The 20,453-nt window shown below is 43.7% G+C and overlaps 2 protein-coding genes across 3 annotated transcripts; one reads left to right on the top strand and one right to left on the bottom strand.

Moving 5' to 3' along the window:
- Positions 1-531: 531 nt before the first annotated feature.
- Positions 532-3,124, top strand: LOC135549191 (uncharacterized). Of its 2 annotated transcripts, none has more exons than XM_064979228.1 (6): positions 532-699; positions 853-951; positions 1,243-1,281; positions 1,702-1,782; positions 1,960-2,049; positions 2,158-3,124. In XM_064979228.1, the coding sequence occupies exons 3-6, from the start codon at positions 1,276-1,278 to the stop codon at positions 2,296-2,298; spliced, it is 318 nt and encodes a 105-aa protein (XP_064835300.1). In that variant the 5' UTR covers positions 532-699; positions 853-951; positions 1,243-1,275; the 3' UTR covers positions 2,299-3,124. The 2 variants fall into 2 exon arrangements, with proteins under 2 accessions (XP_064835300.1, XP_064835299.1); XM_064979227.1 differs by having other exon boundaries at positions 1,640-1,782.
- Positions 3,125-4,731: 1,607 nt separating this feature from the next.
- Positions 4,732-20,092, bottom strand: LOC135550625 (insulin receptor substrate 1-B-like). Its single transcript, XM_064981615.1, is given in 4 exon segments — positions 4,732-8,214; positions 14,523-16,271; positions 16,274-17,806; positions 19,504-20,092. Coding segments are annotated over 4 exon segments (3,651 nt in total). The 5' UTR covers positions 19,865-20,092; the 3' UTR covers positions 4,732-8,206.
- Between the last annotated feature and the right edge of the window lie 361 nt (positions 20,093-20,453).

The following is a 20,453-nucleotide window of genomic DNA, read 5'->3' as shown; positions in this document are numbered from 1 at the left end:
GGAGTTCCATAACTTCCATTTCCAATTTCCACACGCGCAGCGCTCCAGACCCTAGAACTGTGCATGAGTAAAACATTTGACTTTAAACCACTTCTGAGCGAATGTACCTAAAGAGCTCTTGTGCGCCTAAAGTCCTTTTTAAATTCTTGTCGCTGTTATATCAGTTATTGGGCATTAATATGTTTTATGAACATATTAATAAACACACCCCTCCCCCACCATTCACTCACTCACTCACCCAATAACAGCATGCTCACTGCCTGATATATATATATATATATAGCATATAAGAGAAATGGCATGTCGGTTGCGGTGAAATTGAGAAGTATGCCTAAACTCGCCACAAAGACATTTTCATCTGCGACATCTTTTTCAAAGTAGACCAATTCGCAGAAAAATCGCGGACATGGCAACTTTGCTTTCGTCACAAGATAGCAAGTGCAAAGAGGGAAAAAATGACTCAGTTTTGTGGTTGTGGTCCCGAATGTTGAAAGAAAATTCATGCTTCTGCTTTCTCTGTCAGTTAGGTATTTGACTTAGATTGGGATGCAATGGAGCTGTCTGAAAGGTGCAGCATTCCAATGAATGATTATGAGGATGCCACAGGGTTACAGACCCCAGGTGCAGGGACACCTGGAACAGAAAACATCTACCAGTCTCTTCGGTCTCCAAACATACCGTCAATACAGAGACAGGCAAGTGAGTATTTTGTTCATATTTTCTAGTACACTCAAATGAAATCGGTCAGTTGTGACTTTAAATTACTAAATGACTATGTAGTCCTGCATGACTAATAATCAAGTATTATTGACGAGACAGTATTAATCTAATTGTGTCACTTCTGCATTTCAGAGCCACATAACAGGATGCAACGGAAAACGCCTGTGTTCCCTCTACTCCTCTTCAATGCACTTTTACTGATTATCATTCTGGCAATTGTTGGAGTTCACTGTAAGTAATTGAATCAACAATATGCACTACTGAATATTTGATTTGATGTGATGTTTATTGTGTGAGGTTCTAAAAATGAAGTATAGCTGGGGTTTGGGTGTAAAAGACAGCTATGTCTGTCACCAACCACTGTTCCTAACCAAGTGTTCTACTCTTGTAGTTCATACTCTGAAACCTGAATATTATTGGTCGGTTAAACTATACAAGACCCAAACCTGTTCAACCTATTAGTCGTCTCAGGATTAAATACATATTTTTTAAAAGAGCAGCTTTGTTGTTATTTTTTGCTAGATTCCCATTTCGCCGGGTCATTGTCATCTACAAATGGAGGTGGGTGACTTCATATGGCTACTGTACTATATATGTTCAATAAATCACACAAATGACCTCTATTTAGTAGATCAAGATGAAACACAACATGTGGAATGTCTTGCTGTAGTTGTAGTTGTTTAATTAGAAAGTACTGTGTTCTATTTCATTACTGGCGAATCCTAACTTCCAAGTCACATTTTCACTTAGTCTCTCATTGACATTAATGCATGATGTAAAAAAAATGGATTTAACTGGAAGTTAGGATTCACCACTAACATTATATATTCACCACATTTGACGTGGTTACCTTTCACACTGGGATATTTCAACAGCATGGAGGAGCCCTAACTGCCAATAAGAGTATGCTTATGTTCAGATTTCAGACAGAATGAAGAAGGGTGGCATCTCCATCACAATGGGTTCTATCTATTCTGGCAGAGTGTGGGGGATTGCTTAGCTGCTGATAGCTTCTGTCAGCAGAACAACGCTACTCTGACCACATTGCAGCCACATAACACGGTATGTATGTATACAGCATGTATACTCTGTCTGTGAAATTGTATATGCTTGCAGTGTAAGTATATAGAATACAATTAACTTTCAGTGTCCGGTCATACATTTTCAGTTCAAAAATATTTATACTGAGCTAAAGTTGTAAAATTCATAAAGATTAAACGCATGAGTTTGAATACATAGGTTTGGTTGGTGGCCAGGGCCAGAGGACAGCACCTTTGGGTCCGTGAGCTGAGGGATATGACCGAGGGTTCTGCAGATGGTGCCACAGAGGTTCAGAACAATCCAATCTCTCATAATCCTTTTTGTATTATGTACAGTACTTCATTAAGGAAATGTTTTGTAATAAGTTAATTTTAACCTTTGTTTGATCCTCCTCAGGATGATTCTGAATATTATGCTGATTGTGCCCTCTTGACTGGTGATCCCACCCAGCCCTCAATGAGTCCAGACCACATGGAGAGCCAGGGGTGGGTGTGTGAGAGGAAGGCCTCTCCACCACACATCTCTGGAAATCATTAAGATCGAATGTATTCCATTCAGGAAGGAAAGCAGCTTTTCCTTGAATTTTTTCACTTTTTGTCACAATATGAATAGTTTTTTATTTTCTTGAACAATGTCCTTGTTTTAATGACCAAAATGTCTTGCTTAATTTTGGTAGTTAATATGCTTTGATTCCATCCTGCATTGCAGGGCAACCGCTTGTGTCAGTGAACACAAGAGGGTGCTATGTAATTGTAGAGATTCAATAAGGTCTGCAAAGAACATTCTGTTCACAGGAGAACATTAATGAAACATGCACACGTTTTCTTTACATGCAGAAGAAGTCACTGACCTGTAGATAAAACCATAAGCTTGCTAGGCTTCTCATCATCATTCAAATGATGACTGAAGCACTACAAAATGTAGCTGAAACATCTGTTTTAAAAAAGAATAGTAATTTAGCAAGGCAAGTCAGTTAAGAACAAATTCTTATTTACAATGACGTCAGCCTACCCCAGCCAATCCCGGATGACTTTAGGCTAATTGTGCGCAGCCCCATGGGACTCCTAATCACCGCTGGATGTGATGCTGCCTGGTTATAAACCACGGACTACAGTGACACCTCTTGCACTGCCTGTGCCTTAGACCGCTGCGCCACTCGGGAGCCCAACACTTCAGATATATTCTCATCTAAAAATGTACTTTTATTTTAGTCCAAACCACAGTAGACTGTATGAAGAAATAACTGTAAATGTTGAGACATTTACTAAAATTAGTTAGTAGCGAAACACTTTCCATAAAAATGTATCTTCGTGAAATGTCTTCAGATAGACCTGAGCTGAAACATTAAACAGTCTCAATTGTATCTCCTCTTCTTGTTTTTCCTATTGTACAACTTCATCCATAATCACGGGTTTATATTGTATGCTAAATCACATTAAGTTCCACTCAAATAGTGAAAGAAGGTTTGGGAAGAAATAGCTGTGTATTTGTGTGTTACAACCACCCTTACATAGTCCTTACCAACACTGTGTGTATGTTGTGTGGATTCAGAAGCCTCTGATGCTATGAGGTGACATACTGTATGTGTATAAGGTGGAGGAAGGACTGGGACTGTCTGTATTTAGGGAGACTGGGATTATACACACATACAGCCAAGCAGCACCGCCTTTGTCCCCCAGCCTTAAAGCTCATTTATGCATGATCTGCAAATGTGGTCGGAGGCGCAATACGGATGGCGTGAGGCATTTGCGGAGCCTCGGGAGGCATGCAGAGGCCAAATTGAGCTCTGTACCGCATCGCTGTGTGCCTCACATTTTGTAACAATACGGAGGGCTCCGTGAAGCTCCGCATTGGCATGATTGGTTGATGGTCGGTGAAGGCGGAAGGTCCTGTATGAACACAAACTCACTTTGTTGACAACTTCATTCACAACAGTTTTGCGCTGCTCGGCAAAGCGCAAGAAGAATGAATACCCTGACCTCTGCAGAGGCCATATCACTGTAAATGCTGCACGGCCAATACAGACATCGGATTGATCGTGACTTTTATCCTTCCTTCACGGTGTACTCACTGATGGCTTATTAGAGTCTAGGCCACTTGTCAAACTCATTCCATGGAGGGCTGAGTATCTGCAGGTTCACTCCTCCCTTACTTGATTGATGAATTAAGGTCACTAATTAGTAAGGAACTCCCCTCGCCTGGTTGGTTTTTCCTTTCAATTGAGACCTAAACAAACACCAGCAGACACTAGGCCCTCCATGGGAGGAGTTTGACACCCCTGGGCTAGACTGACTGAATACTTTGTTTGTTTAGGGAATTATATCATTAGATCTGAATAACACTGTCATATATCTAGGAAACAGACATGTGACACAAAGTTTGTTCATTCCATTTCATTTCTTAGCTTTTTAAAGAAACAAAGTGACATTGTTTACATCACAGGCAATAATCATCAACATTATTCTGTTTTGAACAGAAATCTTTTCCATAACATTTCCATGAACCTCATGCCCATATCCCTCCCCTGAAGCCTACCCCCTTATACACAGAAATTCTGTGCATACACATAGATCCTTGTCCTTCTCCTCTTTACAATAGAATACATCAGTCGGTCATAGTATTATTAAGAGCATTAAAATAAGTACACAGCTCTCTCCTAACAGGAAACATTACCCTGATTGTACTTCAAATACCCTTTTCCCACAACAACAGGTATAACCTTTGATACGGTGAGGGGTCTCAGTATATAAAGTACCAGTCGAAAGTTTGGACACGCCTACTCATTCAAGGGCTTTTCTATATTTTTTTTACTATTTTCTACATTGTAGAACAATAGTGAAGACATAAAAACTATGAAATAACACCTATTGAATCCTGTAGTAACCAAATTTTTTTAAACAAATCAAAATATCTTACATTTGAGATTCTTCAAAGTAGCCACCCTTTGCCATGATGACAGCTTTGCACACTTGGAATTCTCTCAACCAGCTTCATGAGGTAGTCACTGCAATGCATTTCAATTAAAAGGTGTGCCTTGTTAAAAGTTAATTTGTGGAATTTCTTTCCTTCTTAATGCATTTGAGCCAATCAGTTGTGTTGTGACAAGGTGGGGTTGGTATATAGAAGATAGCCATATTTTGTAAAAGACCAAGTCCATATTATGGCAAGAACAGCTCAAATAAGCAAAAAGAAACAACAGTCCATCATTACTTTAAGACATGATGATTAGTCAACACGAACATTTCAAGAATTTTGAACGTTTCTTCAGGTGCAGTCACAAAAACCATCAAGCGCTGTGATGAAACTGGCTCTCATGAGGACCGCCACAGGAAAGGGAGACCCAGAGTTACCTCTGCTGCAGAGGATAAGTTCATTAGAGTTACCAACCTCAGGAATCTGCAACTAACTGCACCTCAGATTGCAGTCCAAGTAAAACACATCTCAACATCAACTTTTCAGAGTAGACTGAGTGAATCAGTCCTTCATGGTCTAATTGCTGCAAAGAAACCACTACTAAAAGGACACCAATAATAAGAGGAGACTTGCTTGGGTCAAAAAATACAAGCAATGAACATTAGACCGGTGGAAATCTGTCCTTCGGTCTGATGAGTCCAAATTTGAGATTTTTGGTTCCAACCGCCTTGTCTTTGTGAGATGCAGAGTAGGTGAACGGATGATCTCCGCATGTGTGGTTCCCACGGTGAAGCATGGAGGAAGTGGTGTGGGCGTGCTTTACTGGTGACACCTTCTGTGATTTATTTAGAATTCAAGGCACACTTAACCAGCATGGCTGCAATAGCATTTTGCAGCAATATGCCATCCCATCTGGTTTGTGCTTAGTGGGACTATCATTTGTTTTCAACAGGACAATGATCCAAAAAACACCTACAGGCTGTGTAAGGGCTATTTGACCTAGGAGAGTGATGGTGTGCTGCATCAGATGACCTGGCCTCCACAGTCACCCGACCTCAACCCAATTGAGATGGTTTGGGATGAGTTGGACCGCAGAGGGAAGGAAAAGCAGCCAACAACTGCTCAGAATATGTGGCAACTCCTTCAAGACTGTTGGAAAAGCAATCCAGGTGACTACCTCATGAAGCTGGTTGAGAGAATGCCAAGATTGTGCAAAGCGTTCATCAAGGCAAAGGGTGGCTACTTTGAAGAATCTCAAATTTAAGATATTTTGATTTGTTTAACACTTTTTTGGTTACTACATGATTTCCTATAAGTTATTTCATAGATTTGATGTCTTCACTATTATTCTACAATGTAGAAAATGGTAAAAAAATGAATGAGTAGGTGTGTCCAAACTTGAATGAGTAGGTGTGTCCAAACTTTTGACAGGTACTGTATGTCTCATTTCTACATCACTTTGTACACGTCTCTGCAGTTCACCAAACTAAGAATCTTCAGACTTGTCAGAATTCTGGTTATTCTAGAATGCAAAGCGCCTTTATACAGCTGCTGTGTGGTATTATGTGAGAGTTAATATTGAAAATAATAAGGCATTAAAAGATGGTCTAACGATACCCAGTCCAACCGAAAGACTCTTAACTGGACTTGGCCTTGGTAGTTAAGTGAACCAAAACGTAGGAGACCTTCTCAGACGACCTTGGGGATTTAAGACCAACTGTCACGTCTGTTCAAATTCTTTAGACATGATTATGAGGTAAGAGAAGCTCATTAATGGAAATCCCCAATTAATAATAATATATTTAAGATAATAAAAAGAATGGTATATTATAAAAGTCACAACAAGCAATGCCATTGGCCTGTATGGTGAGACAAACTTAAGATCAAAAACAGAGTAAGTCTACCATAGTGAAGTATGAGTAATCCATTGATCTATGGCTGTGTTTACACAGGTAGCCCAATTCTGATGTTTTTTTCCACAAATTGGTCTTTCGACCGATGACATAAGATCTTTTCACATCAGATTTTTTTCATAGTTGATCTGATTGGTCTAAATACCAATTACTGAAAAATAGATTAGAATTGGGCTTTCGTGTGAACTCAGCCTATGTAATACAGGATTTTGGCACTAAAGTTCTCTGCATTAAAGCACAAGATACTGGCAGTAATGGGCTATGTTCAAATGGTTAAAGGGATTTCATAAAACTGAATCACCACATCAAAAATACCACTTGTTTTTTTCTGCAAGAATATCTAACTGGTACGGGAAGGGAAGTAAGATATAAGGGAAGGGGGGGACTTAGTGAGAATGAGTGAGGGTAACCGTTAGTGTGTGGACACCAAATAACACAGGCAGCCAGGCACTTGAGTGTCTTTTTCGGATGCACAGAGGACGTAGCCTGGTGCCTGATCTGTTTGTGCTGTCTTGAGTTGGCAAGAAAGAACAAACAGATCTCGGACCAGGCTACAGGGGATGTGTGTGTGATATGATTTTCAGTCACTGTGGTTATAAAGCATGTGGGAATGAAATGACTATTATTAATCCATAAATAACAATGACCCTGTTGATCATTGTGGGAGGCCATAACGTGGTCTGGAAATATCTTCAATAACTGATATCCAGCACCACTGTAATCATGCTTTTTCTCTCGCACCTGCACGCACAGCATTCTTTAATCACATTGATCACACATTCAATACCATTCTCAGCCTGTTAGTGTCATAATATTCTGGCAAACACAAGTAGTAAATGTCACAGCAGTAAATGTGAAGACTATCAACCTCACCTACTCAGCTGAACCACACGGATGACTATTCAAATGTGTGTGTGTGGTTGGCATTATACAGCGCTGGTTTTTGGCTTAGCTCCAGCTGGTACTGGTAGGGTTCAGGCAGGAGAGGAAACGAGAGCGTTCATTGTGGCTGAAGAGTGAGGCACAGCATAAAGTAAAGAGGCTATTCTTTTAGCACAGTTCAAACACAGTAAGGCAGTTTGATTATGCTTACTATATAACAAAAAATGACATTTGAGACATAAACATAGTTTTCCCTCTCACAGACCAGTTCCAGATTCCCTGTGTAAAAATGTCTACAAACAAAACATTAGGCACTTTTTAAAAAGTATAATATATATATAGATGTATTTATTTATGTAGCTTTCATCAACATATGTATACTATATACTTTTTAGTATGTACCTTTCTACTATTTCACATTTGTATAACAATTTCCATAAGATTATGTTAAGGAAAAAAAAATGTAATCTTGATTGGCTATATTCTTCTACCTCAGCGAACCCTGTTGTGTTGGTTTGGACCAGTAGTCTTTTGGCACACATTAGTATTGGATAGCAACAACTGGACAGGATGACAAAGAGTTAATGATGATTTGATGGGTTTGCCTTCACCTCTCTTACTCCTCTTCCAGTGAGAAAGGTCAGAAGATAAACAGACTGTTGCCAACCAATCCCACCATGGTTAGTTAGGACAGTGCTGCTCAACGCCAGGAGCCATGTCCAGATGAAGATGGATCATTAACATTCTGAAAGAAAAGAGGAAACAAATCATAACAAAACCGAAAAAGAGAGGTCTGGATCTAGGATTTACACCTTCGTAGCCAATAGAACGTTTTTCTAGTCTTCTTCTCTGTCTGTACACAGGTCATTTAACAATGCCACTAGAATATTTTTCAGTCTGAGAGTGAGCTATACGGAATCCCCCACCCATTTCATCATGTGACATTTTTGAAAGCCGCAACAAATCTTGGATTTACAAGTCTTGGATTTAGCATTACAAAAGCATGGGTTTTGAAAGATAAATTAACATTACATCTGTGAGTGTATCACTGGAGTAAAGCAGGTTTAGTTAACACACAAATTGCACACAGCACAATAGAACATTCAGGAAGAAAAGAGAATCGTCACAGGGCCACTGTGACGAATAATCTCTCGTGGAAGTGTTGAAGTGGATGTTTGTGGGCATCACTATAGAGTAAGTAGAACGACACAGAAGGATATCAGGGTTCTGCTTGGGAGCAACCAGCTTGGGGATGAGGATTGGAGCCAAACAGGGCAAAGGGGAGTAAACACTAAACCCAAACACAAAACAAGGGGCGCTTGGCATGCTGGGGAAGTGTTTCAGTGGTGGCAACAACACAACACATTCCACTCCTGCTACACTAGATATGAGTCAACAAAATAACAACAGCAGACCCGTTATAATGTGATCAAATCAAATCATTATACATTTTGAAAATAACTAAATATTTGTCTGAAGAAACCGTTTTTAAACAGGGTAGCCTACCCTCACTCACTACTCATCTACAGCACAAGAAGCACAGACAAAAAGAATTCATGAATCCACCTCAGATCAGAGTGATTCTGCTCTGTTCTGCCCACCAGCCACATCTGCCTCCTCTACTGTTACAGTTAATGCTTCCCTCAGTTAGCGCTGGAAACTCTCAACACAAGCACTTGTGTAAAGAGCTGAAATAAGGACTTCTTACCACACTCCTCAAGAGTGCTCAGCACTCTTCTCTCTCTAATTCCTTTTGATTACAAAGTGCAACACACGCGGGATAAGAACCCAGGTCTCCAACAGGAGCAACAAACATCTTAGACCATTAGACCAAGAGGCAATTCCATGTTGGCTCAAGGGCAGACACTGGTTTCGAAGTTTGCAGGCATAGCTACCTAAACAAGTGACCATGTCCAACTCATGTCCACTACAAAATCATCTGCATTCTGTTGCCATAATTCAATATTTCAACATCCACAACTGAATACAAATCATTCAGCCCCAACTATTCATATCTCAATTTGACGGCAGTAAAGAAAATGTCAATGCCAAACCATAACCCTCTCGTCTCCTGCATCATCCTCTATTCCAACGCAGGCTTTGTTCCCTTTAACAAAACACCTCCAGTCAATGGATCATGTACTCTGGAATCCATCGCTACAAAACATACAAACACAACATCTTACAGTATTAGCCATGTGAAAGCCAAAAGACAACAAGACACCCACACATTAACACAAACACCTGGCGACAGTCCTGGCCCCTCCACCTCCACCCATGTGAAATGGCTCATTACCAGCAGACAAATCAATTAGCTTCGCTCTCTGAACGCCCACTTGTGAAAATGAGAGACTCTCTTTATACAACCCTCAGCCTGGCAGGCAGCTATACAACCCTCAGCCTGGCAGACAGCTATACAACCCTCAGCCTGGCAGACAGCTATACAACCCTCAGCCTGGCAGACAGCTATACAACCCTCAGCCTGGCAGACAGCTATACAACCCTCAGCCTGGCAGACAGCTATACAACCCTCAGCCTGGCAGACAGCTATACAACCCTCAGCCTGGCAGACAGCTATACAACCCTCAGCCTGGCAGACAGCTATACAACCCTCAGCCTGGCAGGCAGCTATACAACCCTCAGCCTGACAGACAGCTATACAACCCTCAGCCTGGCAGACAGCTATACAACCCTCAGCCTGGCAGACAGCTATACAACCCTCAGCCTGGCAGGCAGCTATACAACCCTCAGCCTGGCAGACAGCTATACAACCCTCAGCCTGGCAGACAGCTATACAACCCTCAGCCTGGCAGACAGCTATACAACCCTCAGCCTGGCAGCCAGCTCAACACTTCTTCTCACAGACCGGAATCCAAGCTGCACATCAGACATGGCTGAAAGCTTTAGGGTGAAAACAAGAATCCATAGATCAAGTGTATTTGGCTGGCTGAGTGTTGAATGTTGCACTGAGAGGAGTAACCACTTTATGTTTGGTGATTGTTGTTACCACACAAGAGCTGTGTGGGCTGTTTAATCACACACTAAAGGATAAGCACATTGGGGTTGATGAAATGGCTTCATAACAAGGAGGAGATGAAGAAGAGTGTGAAAATAGGTTGTGAAGGTGAAAACAGCCTGGGTGGAACAGGGTAATTTGGCAAGGGTGGGTGGGGGCAGAAGGATCAGAATAAAAACAACAACACTTTCAGTGGCATTACTAAGGAAACGAAGCGAATAGGACTTCCTTTGACGTAAGGAAAATCAAAGAACCAAAAATACCTGTCTCCTTTCTCCAGGCTCTGTAACATACTGCACATGCTGCTGACACAGGGCTCAGGAGTCATTATTTGACATACAGTGGGGCAAAAAAAGTATTTAGTCAGCCACCAATTGTGCAAGTTCTCCCATTTAAAAAGATAAGAGAGACCTGTAATTTTCATCATAGGTGCACTTCAATTATGACAGATGAAACGAGAAAAAAAATCCGGAAGATCACATTGTAGGATTTTTAATGAATTTATTTGCAAATTATGGTGGAAAATAAGTATTTGGTCACCTACAAACAAGCAAGATTTCTGGCTCTCACAGACCTGTAACTTCTTCTTTAAGAGGGTCCTCTGTCCTCCACTCGTTACCTGTATTAATGGCACCTGTTTGAACTTGTTATCAGTGTAAAAGACACCTGTCCACAACCTCAAACAGTCACACTCCAAACTCCACTATGGCCAAGACCAAAGAGCTGTCAAAGGACACCAGAAACAACATTGTAGTCCTGCACCAGGCTGGGAAGACTGAATCTGCAATAGGTAAGCAGCTTGGCTTGAAGAAATCAACTGTGGGAGCAATTATTAGGAAATGGAAGACATGCAAGACCACTGATAATCCCCCTCGATCTGGGGCTCCACACAAGATCTCACCCCGTTGGGTCAAAATGATCACAAGAATGGTGAGCAAAAATCCCAGAACCACACGGGGACCTAGTGAATGACCTACAGAGAGCTGTGACCAAAGTAACAAAGCCTACCATCAGTAACACACTACGCTGCCAGGGACTCAAATCCTGCAGTGCCAGACGTGTCCCCCTGCTTAAGCCAGTACATCTACAGGCCCCTCTGAAGTTTGCTAGAGAGCATTTGGATGATCCAGAAGAAGATTGGGAGAATGTCATATGGTCAGATGAAACCAAAATAGAACTTTTTGGTAAAAACTCAACTCGTCGTGTTTGGAGGACAAAGAATGCCGAGTTGCATCCAAAGAACACCATAACTACTGTGAAGCATGGGGGTGGAAACATCATGCTTTGGGGCTGTTTTTCTGCAAAGGGACCAGGACGACTGATCCGTGTAAAGGAAAGAATGAATGGGGCCATGTATCGTGAGATTTTGAGTGAAAACCTCCTTCCATCAGCAAGGGCATTGAAGATGAAACGTGGCTGGGTCTTTCAGCATGACAATGATCCCAAACACACCGCCCGGGCAACGAAGGAGTTGCTTCGTAAGAAGCATTTCAAGGTCCTGGAGTGGCCTAGCTAGTCTCCAGATCTCAACCCCATAGAAAATCTTCGGAGGGAGTTGAAAGTCTGTGTTGCCCAGCAACAGCCCAAAAACATCACTGCTCTAGAGGAGATCTGAATGGAGGAATGGGCCAAAATACCAGCAACAGTATGTGAAAACCTTGTGAAGACTTAAAGAAAACGTTTGACCTCTGTCATTGCCAACAAAGAGTATATAGCAAAGTATTGAGATAAACTTTTGTTATTGACCAAATACTAATTTTCCACCATAATTTGCAAATAAATTCATTAAAAATCCTACAATGTGATTTTCTGGATTTTTTTTTCTAATTTTGTCTGTCATAGTGTAAGTGTACCTATGATGACAATTACAGGCCTCGCTCATCTTTTTAAGTGGGAGAACTTGCACAATTGGTGGCTGACTAAATACCTTTTTGCCCCACTGTACGCTGACAGCAAACAATCTCTACCACAGGTAATGAAAACCACTGACACTGGTCAGGGCCCAGGGGATGACATGGTTCTACACACAGCCTGCTGACCACCAGACATGTCATAGTTTATCGTTCAACTTCAGTCATCCGGTTCTAAAGGAGGATATCATGTAACCTAACCTGTATCCCACAGGTCTTTATACACGGCTTACGGTACGTCAGCCTAAAGGGTCTCCTTGACCTGAGAAGTAGTCATTAATTAGACCAGCAGTAAACACTCTAGAAAAGGGTGTCCTTGCAACAGTAACAATAGCATTTATAAAGGCAATCATGCTGTGTTCTTAGGCTATTAATGCTAATAATTTTACATAATAGTTCGGTGCCAGTGCCACTCCGATCTACTGCAACCCCTATACAATGGAAGCCATTATTTATCCAGCCATCATTGGGCTACATTTTAGCTTTCATAAGCCAGCACAATCCATTGTCTAGAACATCCTGATCTCATAGCATTTCGTATTATTATGTACGTAAATCCGTGACTCTCCATTTAATATGCTATGTTACAATTTGTATGATGTGTTACTTTGTGAATGTCCATCACCCATTTCATATGATATGTTACGAATTACAATTCGTATTATATGTTACGAATATGCAAAATGTATCATATGTTACAAATTCTAGCTAGCTGGCTAATGTTACCTTGGCTATGGGTTAGGGTTAAGTTTAGGAGTTAGATTAAAGGGGTTAAAGTTAGGGTTAGGGGAAGGGTTAGTTAAAAGGGTTAAGGTTGGGGCAAGGGTTAGCTAACATGCTAGTTAGTTGCAAAGTTGCTAATTAGCTAAAATGCTAAAGTTATCCACGATGAGATTTGAACACAACCTTTGGGTTGGTAGACATTTGCGTTATACGCCCACCTATCCACTCCACTTAGATTTTTCCTTAAGTAACCATCTGTTTTATGTGACCATATCAAATGTAACAAATCATAATAATTTGAGTGTCACGGATTTAAGTTTACTATGTTACGTGTATTCTAGGAGACCAGGCTGCTCAGAGAAGGACAACAAGGTGACCGGGTTTATTTGAGAAAGGAGTATTTGTGTTACATGCTTCCCTCTGTATAAAGATGACTTTGCCCTTGCAAACTCTGATGGTGATATAAGATGCTTTTTCAACTCAAGGGAGGCAGAAGTCATTTTAAGTGAGGATGCCAGCCAACACCTCAACTCTGAGCCTCAGATGGTAGCCTAGTGGTTAGAGCGTTGGTCTAGTAACCGGAAGGTTGCAAGTTCAAACCCCCGAGCTGACAAGGTACAAATCTGTCGTTCTGCCCCTGAACAGGCAGTTAACACACTGTTCCTAGGCCGTCATTGAAAATAAGAATTTGTTCTGAACTGACTTGCCTGGTTAAATAAAGGTAAAATAAAAACCCTGCAATTTTTTGTATACATTTCTTTACTTCAATTTATTTAGTAAATATTTTCTTAACTCTTATTTTTCTTTCTCATTGTTGGTTAATGGCTTGTAACGAAGTAAAGAAGCATTTTACAGTGCATGTGTAAAATTTGATTTGAAGAAATTGTGTACAAGAAATGTACTCCATAACATCGGTAACACTTTATCTGACACACAGCGTCATAACAGAATGCCAAGAGTGTGTAAAGCTGTCTTCAAGGCAAAGGGTGGCTACTTTGAAGAATCTAATATAAAATATATTTGGATTTGTTCAACACTTTTTTGGTTACTACATGATTCCATATGTTATTTCATAGTTTTGATGTCTTCACTATTATTCTACAATGTAGAAAATAGTAAAAATAAAGAAAAATCCGAGAATGAGTAGATGTGTCTAAACTTTTGACTGGTACTGTATATATACATTTTTTTATTGACCATATTAAATTATCATTGTATTTACGCACACATTGATGTCAGACAATGTACCACAATGCTCTGTTGCTGATGACTGGGATAAATGCAGGAGCAGATTTAAGGAGCAGGACAAGACACCCTCTTTTTGGTCAAATAAATGACTAACATACCCATTAGTGTGTGTTTGAGTGATAACACAGAGAGAGAACAGGTGTTGAGTACCTTTACCTTTTACATCGTTCCTGCTGCTCTGGTGAAGTGCCCTCAGCTCCTCTGATTTGAAGAAATCAATACTGGCGTAGCCCGGGTTGTTCCCCAAACCAGTAATGTCTCCCATCATGACTCCCCCACCAGCCCCATTGTGGACTGGAGCAAAGATGTTATGGGGGGCAGTGGCTCCCCCCTCCAGTTCATTCTGAGAGCTGTCCTTATTAAAGGCCAGATCCAGATCAATGTAGTTAAGGCCTTGTTTAGAAGACCCAGAGGACGAAGCCTGGGATGCTGCATCTGACTGGGCATTCTCCCATGGTGAACCCCTCTCTAGTCCTCCTTGTCGATGAGGTGCTGCTGCCTGGGCACTATCTAAGAACAAGGAGCCTGAGGAGGACAGCTGGAGGGGGAGAGGGGGAGGAGTAATGATGAACGTCTCAGAGCGGTGGCGTCTCCGTCCCAGTTGGTCGCCCCTACCAACCCTGTCTCTGGCCAGCCTGCTGCTCTGGTTCTGGTCAGGAGATGAGTAGGACCTTGCTGAGGGGAAGTCCAAGCCTGATTCCTGCTCCATTGATGAAGCTTGGGCAGCATGCATGGCGGGCGCTGCAGGGTTAGGCTCTGAAACTATTCTGAAGGCCATCTCTATGTAGTTTGTATATGAAGTGGGTAAGTCTGTTGGCACTGCAGCCCTATGCCCACCTACATTGCCCTCTGCTGCCCTAGGAGAGGGCCTATTACGGGCCACAACTGGGGGCTTGGGGGCAATAGCTGGGGGCGGGCAAAAAGGTGATTTAACAGGGGTCCCAGTGGAGGGGCAAGGGGAGTTTCCCAACCCCAAATCCATGTTGACGTACTCAGTAGAGGCAGCCAAGGCAGCAGAGGTGGCCAGCGGTGCAGAGAAGCTGCGGGGGAGGTTGGTGGAGCCACCGTGGCAGAGGGCTGGACGGTGATGGGGCCTCTGGGTTCCATGGGTCACTGACAGTCCGTGCTCTGGCCCCCACTGGCCCCCTCTCCTACCCCCCACGTCACCACCCCTGAACACTATGCTGACATACTCCCCAGGGCTCTGAGACTCTGTGGGGAAGAGGTTCTCCTTAACCTTGGGCAAGGTGTTAGCTTTAGACATGTCCACAGACACACTGAGGGGACGAGGCTTCCTCTGCTGGCCCCCTGGGCCATGCGATACACGTTTCTGCTGATAGGATCCATCCTTAGAGCGCGCTCCCCCGTTCCTGAACCCTGGCCCTGTTCTTGTTAGTCGTAGCCCTCCCCCAGCTGCCACTGACATGGGCCGATCCTCCAGGCTCTCACTGCTAGCTGAGCTGGAAGAGAAGGAGGAAGAGGAGAGGGAGAGTTGACAGCCTCCTGCAGGGCCAACTGTGGCTGTGTCCCTCTTGCTGTAGCCCACTTGTCCACCCCGATTTCCAGCACTGTCTTGGTCACTATGACCCCCCTCCTTCCTTTTCCCTTGATCCAAGTCATCCTCAAAGCGTGTGGAGAGCGTGTGTTTGTAGGATCGTGGCAGAGAGAAGTAGGAGTAGACCATCTTGTGTTGTAGCGGGTTCTGTTCGGGTTGCGAGGGGGGTGTGCTGCAAGCCGAGCGGATGCTGATAGGAGACATGTTCATGTAGTCACTGCCAGCCCGGCTCTCCATGCTGCCCCGGCTCCCCCATATGGCCATTCCATGCATGTCTGGGGAGCAGCTGCTGTTGGGGGACATGACCATGTAGCCCTCGGAGACAGGCAGACTGATGTGCTGGGGGGGGACACGCTGCTGTTGGGGGTCATGGCCATGTACTCATCATCAGCCCCAGGCTTGGCGCTGACGTCAGACACGGCCACAGACAGGGAGAGGGAAAAAGGAGGAGCCGTCACTCCAGGTAACATGGACATGTAGCCACTGTCCACTGGTCCCCCTCCTCCCGCCTCTCCTCGGACCACATCAACCCTCACCTGGGTCTCCCCAACGACGGCCCCTGCTTCCAAGCCCCCTGCTGCGAAGCCTCCTGATCCGTGCCGCCGTGACACAAAGGCGTCCCTGCTAACACTCCGTGACATGACGGCATACTCTTGGTCCGTATCCTCCTCTTCCTCCTTCCTACGAGGGGCCAGGCATTCATGGGCAGTCAGGGGCAGGGAGGCCCTCTTGCTGAGGAGTCTGCGCTCTGCCTCACACTCCCTGCTGGAGGAACGCCGCAGCATCCTGCGGCCCTGAGGACGCTGATGGGACCCAGGGAGGCTCTCTCTCTGGCCCATCACTATGTAGCTGGAAGAGCCCTCTCCATGAGCATGGTGTCCCATTCCACCATTGGACCCTCCAGGTAGACTGGGGACCAGTAGGGAGTGCTCTCCAGGGCTGGAGCCATACTCGTCTGAGGAGCCGTAGTCACTAGGGGAACCCGACATAGATACTCTCTGAGGGACGCGGGTGTAAGAACAGATCGCTACACCTCCCATTGCCCCTCCGACTAGTCCACACTCTGAGCCATGACCAGAGCTGGAGGAGAGGCTTGGGGCTGGGGAGGTGGCTGGGTTGGGGGTGTAGCGGGCCAGGCTGAGAGTGATCTTAGCTGGGGTTGGAGCTCTGGTGGGCTTAGGTCTCAGGGTGGGTGTAGTGGAACAAGATCCGTTCAGGCTGGGACTGGAGCTTGCCCATGCCCCTCTGGCTCCACCTCCACCCTCCTCCGTCCTTCCCCCGATGCTGGCTGTGCGTGCCCTGGGGAACCCGTGGCGTGGCGTTGGTGAAGTGCTGGTGCAGTTGGCCCCACCTGCTCCAGGGGTCTCAGTCCGGGCTCGTCTGCCAAAGCCCACCTGGCTGGGGGGCAGATTGGGGTGGTGGCGGCGGGTGGGGACACTGATGGGGTTGGAGGCGGTGCCCCCGCCGCCTGTAGCACCCACAGACTGAGACTTACTGCGCAGGCGGAACTCCTCACTCAGTGCCTTCATGGCCTCCAGCAAGGTCTCATGCATGTTCTGGGCCACCACCGAGTCCTCCACCTGCATCCAGAACTCCCCAGGCCCCGTCATGGCCGAGCGGCCCACCTCGATGAAGAAGAAGTTCTCTGAGTGGCCGCAGCGACGTACGTTCATCAGTTGTAGGACCACGGCGGCCACGTCAGAGTTGAGCTTGACAAAGTTGACCGTCTTGTCGGTCAGGCACAGACGGTGGATGCCCACTAGGTTTCGGGCCTGGCCAAGCCCTTTAGGCCACACCTTGACCTGCCACACCTCCTTGAAGGTGGGGCCTGGAGGAGAGGGGAGTCCACACTCTCCACCACTACCACAGTCCTCTGGGTTTTTACCTGCAGAAGATCAGAATGAAGACACATCTCAATAAACAACAAGACAGAAAACTATGCAAATAGATATAGAGACAGAGAAAGCCAGACAAATGTTGGAAATAGAATTGACAATATTCGGAGGAATCATGGGGTAGCACAAGACGAGAGTTGACAGTCAGGAGACAAAAATATTGTATACAATATTCATATATTGTCAAGGTTAAAGTGACGGACAGTTGTAGCACATTCAGCACATTTAGACACTGAACTCTGACTGGTTAAATATGTGACAAGCCTCATCATTCATCCATGCAGGCTCTGTTTCATGAATGCATTCATAATAAACATTCATTGAACAAAAACACTCACTTAACAAAAAACTATCCTGTTGCATGATGGTTTAGAGCGTGTGGTGGATTGACATTTGATATTGTGTGAATAAGGCCGTTCTTCAACACCATTTCTTTAAAAAATATTATTGGGTTAGTACAATAAAATAAATAAAGACTTAATAATCATGAAAATGATCAATCTTTATAACCTACAACATGTAAATACTCTGTAACTACAGATTATTACAAAAGGTAGCCTAGCGGTTAAGAGCCTTGGGCCAGTAACCGAAAGGTTGCTGGTTCGAATCCCTGAGCCCACTAGCTGAAAAATATTTCGATGTGCCCTTGAGCAAGGTACTTAACCCGAATGGCTCGAGTAAGAAGAGACAGCTAAATTACTAAAATGTCAAATGTAAATATAAAATACTAACCATCGCATTGTAACTCCAGATGTGTTTCATTTAGCAACATTATTGCTCCCCTGAAGAAACCCACATCTATTCCTAGGTCTACTGTTTCATTTGTGTAAAAGCTGTAGTCTATAGACGTTAATGACATTGGCCTATTTAACATTTAAAAAAATACCATAACCAGAGGTGTAAAATAAAGAAGAAATAATACAAATCATATATGCAATCAAATATAGCCACATTATTACAATCATTATTAAGATTATTGATTCCATATTACTACTGAAACGATAGCAGGGTTGGGGTTAGTGTCACAGCATAACAACCTAAACACGAGGGAAACCGATAGAAACCAGTTTTCCAATGAAAGCACGCAGACGCTGCGGATTCCTCCCTGCCAGGCAACGCCATAGCACAGAAATGTAGGTTATGCGCACGACATGCAGAGGGACGTGTAGAAAAACAAAAACAGAGAGCACTCGGGTGCATGGCTGCGTCCTCTGCAGTAAACGCTTTGAACGATGTTGTGCTGCAGCCTATTTGGTCGCGAATACGAAGAAAAAATCCTATTGGTTCATGCACGTTGCAATAATTGTGTAGGCTAACATGCAGCAAAATGAAAATGGTACAAAAGATTGGTTAATATACCAATAAATGATTCAGATAAGCTACTGCTCAGACACACCGCATGCAGTGGTCCACCACCTCTCTTGGACTGATATGCAACTGTTCATTGGATAGGCCTGTATGTAATATTTATAATAGCAATATCCTGTATTTAAGGTAATATAGCCAAATTTCTACAAAGAGCATCGCACGTGTGATGGACAATAAAAAATCAAAAACATGTTATCGCGTTACAGATCTGAATGTGAAATTGATGTCAATCCAGAATGTCTAGCTGGACCAACACTGGCCAATGCAGACTAAACGTGCAAGGAGAATATTGGGCATAGTAAACCCTTGTATGGCTTACATTTCCACTGAAGGTCCAGCATGGCCTGGTACCATTCATTCTGGACATCCTCACTGTCTGCTGCAATGGCAAAGCTCTCCCCGCGGGTATACATCACTATCATGTGCTTGTTCTTGGAATCCGCCCGCTTGTTGATGTTGAAGCAAGTCTCCAGATTCAGCGCTTTTTTCGGGACAGGTGACTTGCTTCGGAATTTCTTCTCGTTCTCATAATATTCTAGACGGGCAGGGCCCTCTTCCGAGGCTTCCCTCAAAACGAAAAATCGCCGGTGCATAGATTTCTGTTTACGGAGATACCCGCTTTTCCGAACGTCCTCGTAGCTCTGCTGCTGTTGTAGCAGCTCTGCTGCATGGTTCTCCATTACTAGACAGGTCTCTTGTTTTGCTTGCTTAAAATCTCCCCACTAAAACGAGCAGACTATTCATTAATTATAGCCACATTCCTCTTCTCCTTCTCATATTATCCATAGAGTATAAAGCATCCAACGTGCGTGCCCGGAATAAGCGAGCTAATTTGAACATGTGCTATTTATATCAAATCAGCTTTTTCCCCTCGTCTGCGTGCACACACAGGCGTGCACATGCGGCGAGCGACGTCTGCACACTGCTCCCTATAGCCAACCTATGCTGCTTGCTGGAGTACTAGGACTACTCCTACTCAGTCTATTTACTTTAGCCTGACCTACTACTCTGCATGGACTCTCACATTGATGTGCCTCTATGCATGTTCATCTACTGCACAGTGATAGCCTGTTATCGCATGTTTCACCATCGATGGACTGATCAATAAATATCCATATGTTAGCAATAGGCTAAGTCCTATAATTAGCCTATTTATGTGCTTACAGAAGTGCACCTCTTAACTAGCCAGAAAGAGAAAATAAGAGCAGTCAACTACGGAATATATTTTTGCTAGCCATATCACTCAATTTCTATCCCAACATTTTTTTA

The sequence above is a fragment of the Oncorhynchus masou genome, chromosome 12 (assembly GCF_036934945.1).
Source record: "Oncorhynchus masou masou isolate Uvic2021 chromosome 12, UVic_Omas_1.1, whole genome shotgun sequence".
Taxonomy (NCBI): domain Eukaryota; kingdom Metazoa; phylum Chordata; class Actinopteri; order Salmoniformes; family Salmonidae; genus Oncorhynchus; species Oncorhynchus masou.
Note: the sequence above shows the minus strand (reverse complement) of the source record. Positions and strands in the feature narration are given on the sequence as shown.